General features: G+C 39.5%; 1 protein-coding gene across 9 annotated transcripts in view; it reads left to right on the top strand.

The window, feature by feature from the left end:
* agrn (agrin) overlaps positions 1-17,794 on the top strand; it is a 553,557-nt gene that overhangs the window by 375,153 nt on the left and 160,610 nt on the right. For all 9 annotated transcript variants that reach the window (XM_028807851.2, XM_051931028.1, XM_051931030.1 and 6 more), the window contains one exon: positions 1,808-2,023. In XM_028807851.2, the coding sequence (XP_028663684.2) occupies positions 1,808-2,023 (216 nt within the window). The remainder of the gene's footprint in view (positions 1-1,807; positions 2,024-17,794) is intronic.

The raw sequence follows: 17,794 nt of genomic DNA, 5'->3' as shown, positions 1-17,794 counted from the left end.
TTTTGTTTTTCTTCAGCCATTCAGAGGTGGATTTGCTGGTGTGTTTTGGGTCATTGTCCTGTTGCAGCACCCAAGATCGCTTCAGCTTGAGTTGACGAACAGATGGCCGGACATTCTCCTTCAGGATTTTTTGGTAGACAGTAGAATTCATGGTTCCATCTATCACAGCAAGCCTTCCAGGTCCTGAAGCAGCAAAACAACCCCAGACCATCACACTACCACCACCATATTTTACTGTTGGTATGATGTTCTTTTTCTGAAATGCTGTGTTCCTTTTACGCCAGATGTAACGGGACATTTGCCTTCCAAAAAGTTCAACTTTTGACTCATCAGTCCACAAGGTACTTTCCCAAAAGTCTTGGCAATCATTGAGATGTTTCTTAGCAAAATTGAGACGAGCCCTAATGTTCTTTTTGCTTAACAGTGGTTTGCGTCTTGGAAATCTGCCATGCAGGCCGTTTTTGCCCAGTCTCTTTCTTATGGTGGAGTCGTGAACACTGACCTTAATTAAGGCAAGTGAGGCCTGCAGTTCTTTAGACATTGTCCTGGGGTCTTTTGTGACCTCTCGGATGAGTCGTCTCTGCGCTCTTCGGGTAATTTTGGTCGGCCGGCCACTCCTGGGAAGGTTCACCACTGTTCCATGTTTTTGCCATTTGTGGATAATGGCTCTCACTGTGGTTCGCTGGAGTCCCAAAGCTTTAGAAATGGCTTATAACCTTTACCAGACTGATAGATCTCAATTACTTCTGTTCTCATTTGTTCCTGAATTTCTTTGGATCTTGGCATGATGTCTAGCTTTTGAGGTGCTTTTGGTCTACTTCTCTGTGTCAGGCAGCTCCTATTTAAGTGATTTCTTGATTGAAACAGGTGTGGCAGTAATCAGGCCTGGGGGTGGCTACGGAAATTGAACTCAGGTGTGATACACCACAGTTAGGTTATTTTTTAACAAGGGGGCAATTACTTTTTCACACAGGGCCATGTAGGTTTGGATTTTTTTTTCTCCCTAAATAATAAAAACCATCATTTAAAAACTGCATTTTGTGTTTACTTGTGTTATATTTGACTAATGGTTAAATGTGTTTGATGATCAGAAACATTTTGTGTGACAAACATGCAAAAGAATAAGAAATCAGGAAGGGGGCAAATAGTTTTTCACACCACTGTAGTTAAATGAAAATAACAGAATTTAAGCAATATTTTATTTACTTAATAATCTCTGATGACTTTTGGAATTATATATATGTTTAAATTGTTGAATAACAGGGGCACCCAGTGCTGCCCAGGGTGGAATTAAGTGCAGCTGTGGGCACCAAATAACTATGGCCTCAAAGCAAACCATCAATGGGAGCAAATTTGCATACCTGTGCCAAATTTCAAAAATATCTTGCCTAATAAAGTACAGGTAAAAATACTCAGGTGGAAAAATATGTCTTCCCATGTATAAGTATAAATGGGGAATCAGTATAATATTAGCAGAGACTGGGTCAATGGCCTGGGTTTACATACCAGATAAAAACACACATTCAGCTTTATATATAGATTAGAAGATTTATGAAATAGACTCTTACATTTTTCCTAATTGTATATGACTGTTAATTATTACCATAATAATTATTTCTTTTTTTTAACGTATTTCCATTTTAATTAACTGATTTCCTCCCAGATCTCTTTGTTATATAATGCTCTCTTTATTCATCGCTTGTTAATTTAGGCACAGATAACAGAGATCCGGCAAACCTTAAGATGTTCAGCATTCAGACACTGACCAGAATTTTCTTACCTTGTTTCTTTCATTGTATTTTTGAAGTGTGTCGAGGAATGCTGTGTGGCTTTGGAGCCGTCTGCGAGAAGGATGCCACTGACCCCTCTAGAGGAACCTGTCACTGCAAGAAAATAGTTTGCCCTTCTGTTGTGGCACCAGTCTGCGGATCTGATTATTCTACCTACAGCAATGAGTGCGAGCTGGAGAAGGCTCAGTGCAACAATCAGCGAAGGATCAAGGTGATCCGAAAGGGGCCATGTGGTAAGTGGTTACTTTAAATGGTTCCGACTGGAATTTTATGGTGCTTTTATGGAAACGTATACGAGGGGAGAAATGCTTGTTAGAAAGGCTTGCCTGAAATATTTTGTGATCACACTGCAATATCGAGTGCTGTTAACTAGGCTTTAAATGAACTTAATCTATTATTAACTCCTCCAGTAACACATAATAGCTCTGCAAATATATGATGCACTTCCACAAATTATATATTTCACCATTTAGTTTGCTTACTTCGGGTTGTTGGTTTACTATCTGTCATATAAAAAGTGTAATTGCATACAGAAATATGTGATGTGGTTCATAGCTTGATTGAATGAGCCCATCAAGCACATCAGAATGCAGACAGAACCTTTCCCATTTAGGACTCCACAGTGAACCTTGCATGATTCTGCCAATTGTTCTCAATTTAGAGAAAAAAAATGTATGTTAAACAATTGTCATAAATTAAGGGGGAAGTTTTGAGGCAGAGTGGTCCTGCTCACTAATGGCACCCAAGAGTGCTGATGTGTTGCACTTTGATTAGCACTTGCAGGTCATAATTTCACTGCATAACTATATGTGTGACAATAACAACCCTATAAATGGACCCTTCTTAAAGGTAGGGTGGGAGTCCTCAAGCTCCTGAGAACCTGAGAACCCTCTTCTACGCAGTGGTGTACTGGGGAGGCAGCATTAAGAGGAAAGACGCCTCACACCTGGACAAATTGGTGAGGAAGGCAGGCTCTATTGTTGGCATGGAGCTGGACAGTTTAACATCTGTGGCAGAGCGAAGGGCGCTCAGCAGGCTCCTATCAATTATGGAGAATCCACTGCATCCACTTAATAGTATCATCTCCAGACAGAAGAGCAGCTTCAGCGACAGACTGCTGTCACTGCCCTGCTCCACTGACAGATTGAGGAGATCGTTCCTCCCCCAAACTATGCGACTCTTTAATTCCATCCGGGGGGGTAAACGTTAACATTTAACATTATACATAGTTATTGTCTGTTTTTTCACCTGCATTATTATCATTCTTTAATTTAATATTATTTATTGTATCAGTATGCTGCTGCTGAAGAATGTGAATTTCCCATTGGGATTAATAAAGTATCTATCTATCTATCTATCTATCTATCTATCTATCTATCTATCTATCTATCTATCTATCTATCTATCTATCTATCTATCTATCTATCTATCTATCTATCTATCTATCTATCTATCTATCTATCTATCTATCTTAATCTAGCATCCTTTGTAGCAAGGGAATGTCCGTCATGCCCTTTGTCTGGGCATCCCTGGCCTAATCAATCCTAATCACACAAAGAGCATGTAAAAGTGTGTATATAAGAAGAGGTAAATATGTGACACAAGTGTGCAGCAGCTTAACACTATCTGATACTCACACCAAGATCATTACTGACCTGGAAATTATCAGAAGAAAAACTTCACAAGAGAAATCAGTAATTGGACTAATACGTCGATAGGTTTATAGATAGTTTGCATCAGTTATCTGGAGATGGGTGATTCGTATATGATTTTCTCACTTGTTTGATTGGAACAGTATTCTTACAATTCAAACTCTGCTCAACAACTGGCATACAAATGGAAGTGTGTCTGGAAAAGTGGATGTGATTGATGCCAATAGGTGAGGAGGGCTGGGAAAGGGAGCATTCACATCACCACGCTTTTTATCACTGCCTCGCTGTCAAGCAAGGAGGAGAAAAAACTGTTTTCATTTTAGTGCTTCGATACAGCTTTTCAGAATGCAGCTCATGGCCCTGTGGGAATTCTCCTGCTTGTACGGTGCTTTACTCCACAGATTACGGGTTGTGATCATTTTAATGTGCTTGCAGTTGAGCAGGAGTCATCTCAGGAGAAGGGGAAGAGAAACATGCTGGAAGCAGGCGAACCAAAAACACAGTGTGGTGGGGGATGCAGTGGCATTTTAACAGGGGTTGGAAGAGAAGCTGAAAAAAGGATTACAAAGAAGAAAGAAAGAAAAAGTTTGAGTTTTGACCTGAACTTTATTAATCAGTAATCATCAAATTATTTGAGGTCCATTGAGGAAATTACCAAACTGACATTCCTCCTGATTGTTCTTTTTTTCCTGATAACACTATAAATAAATAAACAATCATTAAAAGGCAAGTTAAGAACACAAAAAAACAGAAATAACAGCATTCACAAGAGATCTAAGACAGAAACGAAAACCATGGAAGACATTCTCTCTCTCTCTCCACAGAAAAGACATTTGTCCGTACCTGAAGGATTATCAGTGAGACATAGAAATTAACAGCAATGATGCCATGCAGTACCTGCCATTGCAGATCACCAGTACTTTTGTTGTGCTCAGTAGTTCCCAGTGACGTGCCAGCACACATATTTTATAGAGCTCTTTCCCCACAGCACCATCCAAAGAAGTCGGTCTATGCTGTACACGGAGTGCATACATGACTTCAGTATCCACAGGTTTCAAGATAGCCGGTACCACAGTCGCTTCAGGAATGTCTGCACTAAACTCAGGTTCATCTTAAAGAAAGAAAGAAAGAAAGAAAGAAAGAAAGAAAGAAAGAAAGAAAGAAAGAAAGAAAGAAAGAAAGAAAGAAAGAAAGACTCAGTATTCTATGCAAGTGGCATTTCAGCTGGCGATGGGCTTTTTCTCCAATAGGTTGTCTGTCTTTTCCAAACTCCTCCTATTGTCTGTCAATAATTCATCTTTATTGTCACTACATCTATTTATTGTTAATTTCACTGAATAGAATTTCAGTTTGGTATTTTGTTAAAAATATTTTTTCAGTAACATCCCTTATGGCAGTACATTCTGTGAAAGGACCTGTAAGATTGTAAACCCAGGCATACACAGTGCGATCTCTGCACCTGATTTGCAGTCGCCAACTGAATTTCAGCTTCATCAGCCATAGTTTCATCTGCGGCATAAGAGAGGTTGTGATGCCCAATTGCATCTTACCACTGGGCTGTCGTACAATCGTAAATATTTCTGTCATGTCAGAAATTTAAGCTGTATGTCTTGAAGTGTGACCAGGAGCCCAGGCTGATTTTATGATACCTCCGTCAAGTTTCCTGTTTTCATGCTTATTTTTACTTTTTTGATTTCAAAAAGCTATCATATATATAAGAATCATGGTCCCTTTCCGAGAAAGTGTATAATTGAAGAAATATTAAAATTCTGTTATTAATAGTACCTGGCTCTTGCCGTTAAAAAAAAGTTTGATAGTAAATTTCTTGATCTTCTAGACATACATGATTATACATACTGTAGTTTATTTTTCAATTCTTCAAGTACAAATGGTCACAGCTTTTAAAATCTGAAGGTTATATCAACTGTAACTGCACTGTTTTTTGCATGTGCCTATACAGAAGCCAAGGTCTGGCATTTTGCAGTGGTGGATGTAACGTGACGACTACAATTTATATTCCACCTTCCCATTCTGGAACAAATTCAATTACACCGTCTCTGTTTCTTGCTCCCTCTTATATGTAAAACTTTTGAACCTCCAAGCTTGTTCTAAACAATAATACACACACACACATATATATCTATTCTATATGTATAAAATCCTAAGCCTAAAAGTGCAACGATTTTGTGCAACAATTTTATGTGACTTTTTTGTCAAGCTTTAAATCGGGCTTATTTTAAAATGTACATATATATGTTTGGTATCATTCTTTTCAGAATTTATCAAGCTTTATTGTGATGTTGTTAGATTTTCAGATAAACTAAAATATCAAGAAAGTTGTGGTTTTTAATATCAAGAAAGTCGTGGTTTTCATTTTTGATTGAGTAAACTTTCTTTCACAGGAACAAACTAGTGTATACAGTAATCCCTCCTCCATCGCGGGGGTTGCGTTCCAGAGCCACCCGCGAAATAGGAAAATCCGCGAAGTAGAAACCATATGTTTATATGGTTATTTTTAGAATGTCATGCTTGGGTCACAGATTTGCGCAGAAACACAGGAGGTTGTAGAGAGACAGGAACGTTATTCAAACACTGCAAACAAACATTTGTCTCTTTTTCAAAAGTTTAAACTGTGCTCCATGACAAGACAGAGATGACAGTTCTGTCTCACAATTAAAAGAATGCAAACATATCTTCCTTTTCAAAGGAGTGCAAAGCAAGCAGTCAAAAAAAAAATCAATAGGGCTTTTTGGCTTTTAAGTATGCGAAGCACCGCCGGTACAAAGCTGTTGAAGGCGGCAGCTCACACCCCCTCTGTCAGGAGCAGGAAGAGAGAGAGAGAGAGAGACAGATAAAAAAAAATCAATACGTGCCCTTTGAGCTTTTAAGTATGCGAAACTCCGTGCAGCATGTCCTTCAGGAAGCAGCTGCACACAGCCCCCCTGCTCACACCCCCCTACGTCAGCGCAAGAGAGAGAGAGAGAGAGAGGGAGTGAGAAAGTAAGCTGGATAGCTTCTCAGCCATCTGCCAATAGCGTCCCTTGTATGAAATCAACTGGGCAAACCAACTGAGGAAGCATGTACCAGAAATTAAAAGACCTATTGTCCGCAGAAACCCGCGAAGCAGCGAAAAATCCGCGATATATATTTAAATATGCTTACATATAAAATCCGCGATGGAGTGAAGCCGCGAAAGGCGAAGCGCGATATAGCGAGGGATCACTGTATATATATATATATATATATATATATATATATATATATATATATATATTGTGATATTTGCCTGGACACCACCAGTCGGAGACCACATCTTTATCAAATGTACTTTTATTTTCGTCTGTGCCACACAACAACACGACTTAGTTCTGCACAACAACACAGTGTCTTCAGCCCCAGTCACCTTTTTCCTGGGCCTTCTCTTTCTTTGTCCCTGGGCCACCTGTCTCCTCTCTCCAGGAGCTTCGTCCTGCTCCTGCTCCCGACTCTAGCTCACTGACAGGAGGGAGGTGGCCCCCTTTATCCTCACCCGGATGAGCTCCAGGTGCTCTACCTGACGTCACGTCCTGGTGTGGCGGAAGCATCAGGAGAGCACCCGGAAGCACTCCGGGTGACCCTGGAAGGATCGTCCTCTATGGTTGTGGCGGAAGTAAATAAGTCTCGGGCTCCATGAGGCTCGGTGTGCCCCCTGGCGGTGACAACGGTCTTGAGCCTCCGTACTCCTCCTTCTGTGGGCCTCTGCTACTCCAGGGCAGTTGCCCCCTCGTGGCCCGGAGGACAAATATGCCATGACCTAGTCCTTCCAGGCATCCCGGCCGGGTCTGACCCCCAACCATGTACGACAATATATAATATATATGTATGTATGTATGTATGTATGTATGTATGTATGAATGTATGTATGTATATATTGTGGAAACCCAGGGCGCGTATAGCTGCCCTAAGCCATCACAGACAGGCAGAGACACGAGTGTAGCACACAACACACTTCAATTCACAGCTGGGAAACACTCTTTCCTTGCTCCCCAAAGGACAGCACAGTACAAAGCATCAAAGTACACTCTTCACAGTCCTTTTCTTCTGTTCACCTCCCTCTCAATCCTTCCACCTCCATTCCCTCTCTGGCAAGCTTCATCTTCCTCCTCCCAACTCTGGATCTCCAAGTGGAGTGAGGTGGATCCCTTTATTCAGTTCCTGGAAGTGTTCCAGGAGGCTCATCAGCGTTACCTGGAATCACTCCCAGGTGTGGTGGAAGTTCACTGTAGGGCACTGCCACTCAACCTGGTGGCCTCCACGAAACCCAACAAGGCTGTATACCAAATTCCAACTCCCAATGTGCCTTGCGGGAATCGGTGGTGCCACCCAGGAGAGCTGCCCTGTAGCGTTCTGAGGGAGATAATGTCCTAAATAAACTCTCTCCCTGGGTCCTTCCACTATTGAGGTGTCCCAGCTGGGTAAGGGCCCTGGCTATCCACCACTATATGTGTATATATATATATATATGATACGGTTTGCATATTTACAGCTGGAGATCCACAAAGGGAGAAAAAATGAATCACGTATCATAAAATAGTTTTTATTCCTGAGCTTTCAACCCCTACCAGGGGTCTTCATCAGAGGATAATGCTTAGACTTACAAGAATCAAAGGCAATATATAGCAACACATTAAGTGGGGGGGGTTGAGGTGACTAAGTCAGTATGATCAAGGGGGGGGGGGGGGGTTGTATAGTTTATTTATTATGTACATGTTCTTCTTAAGTTAGCATATGCTGGATTTATGTCCAAATGTCTGTTGATGGCATTTTCATTTGATAGCCAAGACTCGGCCAACTCTCTGGCTTACACAAATAAATCAGCAAACAATTGACTTAAATCAGAACCCCCACCCCACCTGGCACTCACTACCTTATCACCACAAGGTGTCAGAAGGTACAGCGCGCATCCTGACCAAGTGGGGCGTCAGAATAGCACACAAACCCACGAACAATTTGCGCACAGTCCTCTTTAATGCCAAAAACAAGAAATCGACTGCAGAAACACAAAACGCAGTTTATAGTATCCCATGCAATTCTTGCTCAGCGGTATACATAGGACAAACTTCAAAAAGAATCTCAACACGTGTACAGGAACATCGCAATGCCGTCAGAAGAAAGGACGCACTATCATTGATCTACGCACATACTAAATCAACAGGACACACATTCAACTGGGACAATGTAAAAGTAAAATTTAAGGCCAGTACAAAAAGCGCCAGAGAGTTGGCCGAGTCTTGGCTATCAAATGAAAACGCCATCAACAGACACTTGAACATAAATCCAGCATATGCTAACTTAAGAAGAACATGTACATAATAAATTAACTATACAAACCCCCCCCCCCTTGATCATACTGACTTAGTCACCTCAACCCCCCCCCCCCACTTAATGTGTTGCTATATATTGCCTTTGATTCTTGTAAGTCTAAGCATTATCCTCTGATGAAGACCCCTGGTAGGGGTTGAAAGCTCAGGAATAAAAACTACTTTATGATACGTGATTCATTTTTTCTCCCTTTGTAGATCTCCAGCTGCAAATATATATATATATATATATATATATATACACACAGAAGGCGAGTCAAAATTATGTTAATACTACTGGATTATTTTTATCTCAACCACACCTTTCCAGGTCTATGGATAGTTCATGGTGGACCATTTCCATGGCCTCCACACTCCCCTGATTTGACACCCTGTGATTTCAGGTTATGGGGCATGATGAAGGAGCGCGTGTGTGTATAGCAGGAAAGTTTGTGATATCAATGACCTGAAGGACAGAATATGGATTGTGGGATCATCTATTCCATGCTAAATGTGTGTCCGGGCTTTAAATGGTACTGTTGCTCGTTGGTTTTTGTGTGTTGAACATGATGTTGAACAGGTTGAGACATTACTGTAAATCATCTTGCACATATGACGTATGTTTGTGAATAAATTGTTTCCGCCATTCAAATGTTAATATAATTTTGACTCACCCTATACACACACACACACACACACACACACACACACACAGGGGTGGGCAAAATCAGGTTTACAGTTGTGAGTATGTGAGACAGGCAATTTGAGCACTTACAAGATTGTAAGTCAGTGCACTGTGCCATTGTGACATTCTTTTGAGTTAATAAAGCTATTGTAATAATCCTACCCTGCATGCATTTTTCCATACAAACAACTGTAAACCTACTTTTGCCCACCTTTGTATATTGGAATGCAGTACTGCAGTACTGAACTATCACGGAGTGTGCAACCTTCTTTAAGGTTTTTGATAACATCAGCTTACCTTAAATTTACTCACACGTGTATGTTTTTGTATGCAGAGTTAACCTGTTAACTTGACAGCAGAAGGTGAAGTTGGATAGATGAGGTAGCACATTACATTTGTCAAGAATAATCAGATACACTTGGAGAGAGAACACAAGAACTTTTTCAAACTTGATGTATCTCGTTCATGGTGTGCTTCTGTATATCCAAAAAGCAGCCAGTTACAGATTTGTATTTTTATTCTTGGGAAGAAACTGACTGATAATTCATAAGTGTCCATGCACAACGCATGCTTCAGGCCTTTTTTTTTTCAAACTGGCCAGTGTCACTGCCCCAAATGACTTCTTAGTCTTTTTAATTGGTAGGATTTATCTTCGGAAAAGCTGAAATAGGAATTCACGTACTCTTTTATATTCATGTGAATAGTAAAGTGGTTATTACATTCTATGATTGAGCCTATTTATGAGGCTTTATACTGTAATTGAAAAAAAAAATCTAGAAAGGAAACCAGCCCGTCCTCCAGGATAAGGCTCGAGTATAAATTCTGTGGCCGCGTGCGTTAACTCTTCAGTGCTGAATTATCGGATTGGAGTCGGCAGCTCGTAATGACATATTGAATTAGCAAGTCGCTCCCCCTCAACTTCATTCACCTCTCTCACCTTCTAAAGAAAGCGATACATTTTAGAATAAACCTGCTTGGAATCATTTTTATTGTGCCTCCTGAAGGACCGCGAGTGTTGCTGAACAGAGATAAGCCAAGATTAGTGTTAAAGCCGGGCTCGTTTCACAAACAGGCTTGAGCCTCCACTGCATAGTAAGAAGCACCAGTCAGGCGGGGTCATTTTTTTTTTCCTGCTATATATTGCATTTTCTAAAGTGCTAAAGGAAATAATTAGTCGCTGGGAGAGCAGGAAAAAGTTCAGTGAGTCTTGGGGCCGTTAAATGTTATTTATTTTGTGTCTGGTGTAAATCATGGGCGGCCGACGGTACAGACATTAACTTCACCTATAAAAAAAATAATAGCGTGTGCGCTGAAACTGACGGCGCGTTGAGAATGGATCTCCTTTTATTGGCTTTTCGTTAGCAGAATGCCACAGCATCGTAAGTGAAATTTAAACTGCTGATTTACACACCGGCGAGTCGGAAAGTCACTCGAGTTAACTTTGACGCTTCTGTGGCTCTTTAATGGCGATTGTCGTGCCACTGGGAATCGCAAGAGTACAAACAAAGAAATAAAGTTATAATAAATGCGCCAGGAAGGAAAGGATGCAGTAGGAATAGGACCCAAGGGTCGCGACGTCAGCAACATTTTGAGGCAGCCGGTGTACAGTGATGCCTAATGACTATAGGGCGACTTTTGTCATATATCCTCTAACACTAGGATCTAAAACGAGGGTGACAACTGGTCTCCTGTGCTGTAACTGCTTTAAGTGAGGCGTTTCATATACACAGATGACACAACGGAAGTAACAGAATTTCAGAATGTTTATCAATAAAATAGGCAGGGACAATCATTGCGGTGCACATTGTTCTTTTTATATCCATATGTGGGATTTTTTCTCAGCTTGCAGAACGTGCTGTAGTGTCTGTCACGTCTTCGATATTCATCAATGCTTCACGGATGGAAGTTTTAAAAACGCGTTTGATAGCATTAATATCGGCGAAGAGGAGCAGTAAACAGAGACAACACTAGCGCTAATACGGGAGAAGACGGCGGCATTTTTTCAATTGAACATCCACAGTCCGGAGAAGTCGCGTCGTAGTCGTCATCACGGAGTGTTTCGTTGTGTCTTTTAGGATTGCAAGCAACAATAGAGTAATAAAAATTAGCCGAAATGTGTTAGGTTCGGCTACAATAATTTCATTAAAGGCTTCCAGATGTTCAACGATAAAGTAGCCTACAGTTGTTAACCGCATCAAAACACACTTAGATCCAAACAAACAAACGCGGAGTGTGAACAGTCGGACTGACCATCAAGCAGGTTTGCCAGGTCCTGCTTTTACAGCTCGATACAGCTCAGTGAATTACGTTATATGTTTCGTTTGGACTGGGCGGAGTGGTGGCTCTGAGATTAGGGATCTGTCAGAAGTGACTCTACTCCGTTGGGCCCGTTGAGCAAGACCCCTAACCAACAATTGCGACATCTGCACCCAGCCCAACAATCGTGTCCTACAACTTCAGGGAAAACTTGGGGGTTGATGAGAGGATTGGCACTCCAGCCACCGTAAAAATAAACTCACACTGTTCCTGTGTGGTGCTGAGGTGTCACCAGCCGCACTCGGGTCACAATCCCGGTAGTTCAGTCGTGTGGTGGGTGCGGCAACGCGTTATCTTACTGGACCCCAATACGCAGTATGAAATCGAATCCCCCATGAACTGAATCCCAATGAGTGCAGTGTGTTTGTTGCCAGATGCACTCCGTTAAAAGCCCAAAACCCACACGCCCTCAAATCGATATTTACTTGCACAGCGCTTTCATGTACCCAAATTACACGGTTAAATGGTAACGCAGGCTTAAGGGAAGTGTTTACTGAAGCAGACTGGCACAAGTTGGAACCAATCAGTGAACGCCACGTCATGAGAACCAAGTCGCTCAGTTCTTAACAGCCCGGGCTTTGCACGTGGAAGTCTTCTTATCAACGTCGACGCCTTCACGTTAGTACAGATTTCCAGTTATCGGATTTAGGTTTTTTTTTTTTTTTTATAAAATTAAATAAAGGAATAATGTAAACATCTAATTCCTAGAGCCTGTGGCATAACTGTTTAATATCTGGAGAAGGTAAAGCTGTGGCGCTAATTTTAATAGGGTATGCAGAATTTCTGCTGTTGTAGGTGAAGCGTGGCATCCATGCTTATAAAGTTAGGAGCGGTATTGAAAGGTTAAGGTTATGGTTTTTGAACTACCTTGTAGGTATGTTATAACTGTTAAATATAGAAAACAGTTTTATGTATGTTATGTGCAAAATAATGTAGTTTTTAACAAGACTCAATAGACACACTTGCCCTAGCCCATGGCTGCATTTACTATGGCTGTTTTAAAGTGAGTGTCAGCAAAATTACTTCTCATTATTTACCTTGGTAGATGAAATTCTGTTGTGTCTGACAGTGACAGTGCCTGTGTAAATAGAGATACACCAGACTAACACTGTGGAACATTTAATAAAACTCCTAAAAACACGCTTTTTTAGTTTAGCTTTTTGTAGCTACATTTTAGTTCTACTCCAAAAAGACAATACATGTTTAAAATGATCATATTCTTCATGATTTTGCAGTCATTCCTAATCTCCAGTCTGCTTTCTTTTCCATTTTTTAAACACCACCACCACCTGGTCAAGGCACTGTGCACTGGCCTGTGATGCTCAAATAAAGGCAGATATCCCAGCTGTCCACAAGACCCAGAATCCTTTGTACAAAGCCTAAAAAAACAATAAGGGACATTTTAAGTACAGTGAAGCCTTGACTTACGAACTCAATTCGTTCACGAGGGCTGGTTGTAACTCAAGTTGGTTGTAAGTCGAGACTATTTTTCCCATAAGAAATAATGGAAATGCCCTTAATGTGTTCCGAACCGCCCACAGCAACACTTACTTAACTTTTTTTAATAGAAAAGGGTTGTATAATGTGTATAATTTACCAAAAACACCAATACTTTTTCTAATGTACTAACCAAAAAGTTACAAAAAGTGCCTAGCTTACCGGAAACAACAATTTCATACTGTACTCACCATTTAAGTTGACATCTTTGGCTTGCAGGAAGGAAGGAGGAGGAGAATGAAATGGAAGGTGGTTATTGTTTGGAAGGAGTTTCCTTATACAAATCTCTTCTTTGTAAAATTGTCTAGATGGTGGATTTCGACATGCTGTACATATTAGCGAGATCGGTCACACGAACGCCACTCTCATATTTCCACACAATTTCCTTCTTCGTTTCGATTATGATTGCTTTCTTTACCTTCGTTACCTTCGCTTCCTTCCTTAGCAATTATCGAAATAAATTATATAAAGCACTGCACTGACCGAAATTACGTCCACAAACACATGTATTTGGGCTCTGACTGATGCTTACAAACGCTCTCGGCTGTTTGTTTACAATTGCACAAGCGGATGCACGTAATTGCATTCGGGTCGTAACGCAAGATGTTGGTCGTAATTCAAAACAAAAATATTGGTCGTAAAGCAAGTTGTTCACATGTCAGGCAGGTCGTATATCAAGGGTCGACTGTACATTTATATTGGGGATAATGCCCTGTGGGGTAGAATGTAGATTTTTTTTCTCCATCTTATCTGGAGTTTTCATTTTTTCTGTCCTCCTCGGCCATCTGACTGCACTACCTTTGAAGTGAACACCAAAAAGGTTTTATGAGGAAGAACCAGGAGAAGAGACAAGGTAAAAAAAGGAGCAAAGGTCAAATCCAGGATCAAAGAGAGAAACAACAAAATCAAAAAATGCTAACCCAAAATCAAAGTCAAAGTACAGAACCAAGGTCTAATCCCAAATTTCACAGAAGAAAGAACATAGTTCGCAAATAAATTCAATATCAGATGAAATAAAGCGGCAAGAGGTAGCCTTTATATAGTTGCACTGATGCTGACATCATCACAACATCCCAAAGCATTATGGGATGTGTTACCAGAGTAACAAGCATCACAATACAATCAAAATAGTGGGGGAAAATGACATTATAAAAATTATATAGATATAAAAATTATAATCCTTTAAATAAGGTCTCTAAATGAAATGCATATGTCCAAAGCAGATTCTCAGGGTCAGAAAACCACAGAAAAAATGTATTATTCATTTTTAAAGCTTCAGAAAAGCCCCCCAAAAATTAAATATAAATGTGAAACAAATTATAACCATAACCTTATCACACTTATCTTTAGAAACTTACCAAATGATAAAACACTTTTTGTGATGGCCAATAGTGTGCTGCCTGAAGAAAGCTACAGTGAGTTCATCTGCAATCCCTGTCTTTTCCTTTTTTCCAAACTGTCGTGGTACATAAAACCTTAGACATCACACAGACAAGCTTCTCTTATGTTTGTGAGGTCCAGAACATGCATGTTCCTTATTCCTTGTCACTGCATTATATGCCTTGTAGTTCTGGGTGAGCATTCATTGGTTGTCAGCTCTCATGCACATTGAGCCTGCGCCCAAGAAAGAAGAAAAACTCAAACATGCTTTGTTTTTGTTGGAGCAAGTCATGGACTAGTTGGAGTGAGTTGCATGGCATGTCACATAACATGACTAGGTTCAGGGGAATGTGCTGTCAAGTGCATCCAGCTTACTAAGATTATCTGAATAAAGGCTACAACTGAAAATTGCTGGAGAAGTTATGAAATGTGACATGGCCTTTAGACTGGTGTTAGCAGTAAGATGGAGCATTGGATAAATGAGTATGGTCAAGCAAGTAGAATACCAAAGACAGCTGTTTGCTTTCATTAAGCCTTAGTGCCAACACAGACACCCATAAAATGATGGTATTTCTGTGTGGGAGGCGTATCAGGTGATGTTTGAGTGGTTGCAGCAGGATTAAGAGTGGAGCTATAGTCTAAATAAATGACAGTTTGTCTCCTGGCTCTTTGTACATAATCAGTTTCAGTATTTTCTGATTACATTGAGAAATGTAGTATGCAACCTTTATATAAATATGTGACTTCCAATATGCCTATGTTATGCTGAAGTGACAGTAGTGTAACATGCCACTAGATCTTGTCATCTGTGTGTGTGATAAAGGAAAGTTAAGGAAGATAACATAAATATTGCGGCAAAAGTAGGTCTTGCTTTTATTAAGACTGTTTATTTAAAATACATTTAACTTATTATGACTAACACATTTAATTAATGAGATTGATGTGTACGTTTAAGGTCACTTTGAAAATTAGTGTTCTGGAAAAAGCTGTAATATAATTTGAACATCCATCTGCTTTCTAACCTGCTTATCCGTTTAAGGTTCTCAATGAACCCATGTCTGTTCTAGTATCCCTGGATGAACAGAACAACACACATGTTCAGCGAATTTAAATTTAGATAAATTGAAAGGCTGTCTGAGCGAATAAGGTGTCTTAGGTTTTGGTCAGAAGTCTCACTTTTTTTTGCATGTTCTAGCTGATCTCATCTGTTTCTTTGATCCTTTTACAACTTTAATTGTTATTCTTCTGCTTCTTTACTCAGTCTGTTAAATTTGCATTTTTTTAACAATTTTACTTGTGGCTTTCAAGTTTGGTTTAGTAGAGACCATGTCATTTTTTAAGCTTAGGGTAAGGACTCAAAAGAAGGCAAAGGCCTAACTTTAATGGTAGTTGCACAGAATAACGTTTAGTAATACACGTGCAAATACAACATCAAGACAAATATTCAAAATAAGGACAACAGTAATCATCCTTCCACTTCAGTGCTACACCAACCAACAAAACAAAACCTATATATCAATTAATCAGGTGACCCTTCCAAGTAATAGAGCAATACGAAGTGGTGAAGGGCAACATTAACAAACTTTGAAATGGTTTAGCAAGTAAAGTATCCCCAAATGTTGCTTCTCTTAAGGTTGGTTGTAAAAATTGTAAAAAGGAATAATGTGCTAATTTTACCTAAACATTAAATGGTAATGTGACAATTTGCTAATTGGCATTTGTGTAACAAAGTAGTACTTTTAAATTATAAAATTAAAAGCTGTTTTTTCAAAAATGTACAGTGCAAGACACAGTTTGCAAAAAAAAAAGAGAATAGAATCATGAAAGGTTTTGACCGTTTCTAATGAAACTAATGCAGTACTTGTAAAGTTAGTGTTTCTAACTGACAGCTTAGTCATTGCATGTTAGTTTTGACTTTGTGCATATGCAGAGGCTATTAGATAGATAGATAGATAGATAGATAGATAGATAGATAGATAGATAGATAGATAGATAGATAGATAGATAGATAGATAGATAGATAGATAGATAGATACTTTATTAATCCCAAGGAAATTCACAATTATTCACAATATTATTATAATTCTTCTGGTGAGAAAACATTCAGGGTTGTGCAGTCTTTGATAAAATAAAATACTGAATACTAAAATGCAACATACTGGAAACGTACCAAAAAAAACAATTTTTAAAAAGGTACAATACCTGCATTTTGGGAATTTCAGTACCAAAGGTACTTTACTTTCAATCCTTTTATTACATATCTGTAAAGTTAATAACTTTTGGGCACTAATATGGTGGCCTCTGTTGACAAGGATGGGAACCTGTAAGCCAGACTTACATACATACATTCATTAAAAAATGAAAAAAATAATTTGTGTGTTAGGTACCCTAAAGTGCTTTTACATATTTAATATGAAAATTTACAAATTAAAAGGAGCGTAAAGTATAAAAAAGTATACTCTATCTGCTTTTCCAATGTATGGTGTTCTTAAAACATTTGCCACTAGAAATTAAACAAAGCTCATGAAAGCAAACTGTAAGAAAAACAAAGGATAAGGAAAAAAAGAGAACAGAAAAAGAAAAGTTATTACAGTGCGAAGGAAAAAATTCACAGATGAGGGGAGAAGGTGAAATAAGAAAGAAAATTACCCATGCTATTAGCATCCTGTACATAAATTTTAAAGATGTATATCCCTTCTCACTACCTATACAGATTGATACAGTATGCCCTCACACCACTGCATTTCCCACCACATAAGTAGGGTGAAAGGAACCTCAATGCCCATCCCCTTTCTCTCTGTGTAAATGGATTAATGAGCCCACCACGTTACCACAGTTACTGTACAAATCTTGCTTCTTTCAGATGTGCCAAGAGATTGTTGCTTCATCGACTTAATTCTCCTACTATCACTCAGTAGAACTTTTCCTTGAAGTTCAATGACATCACAGCATAATGGTGTCCAGACTTTGTCATTAGTCTGTACTATGTGAATGTGTTACAGTTTGTAAAACATCAGGGTGAAAGACGTTGTACAGGTCTGCTCTAGTACATTATATTACATGTTGGTAGAATGTACTCAGACCACTGTATTGAGGAGATGAGTCTGAGTGCATAAACATATATGTCTGCCTTCT

This window comes from Erpetoichthys calabaricus, chromosome 8 (assembly GCF_900747795.2).
Source record: "Erpetoichthys calabaricus chromosome 8, fErpCal1.3, whole genome shotgun sequence".
In the NCBI taxonomy this organism is placed as follows: Eukaryota; Metazoa; Chordata; class Cladistia; order Polypteriformes; family Polypteridae; genus Erpetoichthys; species Erpetoichthys calabaricus.
The sequence above is the reverse complement of the archived record's forward strand: the minus strand, read 5'-3'. Positions and strand labels throughout refer to the sequence as shown.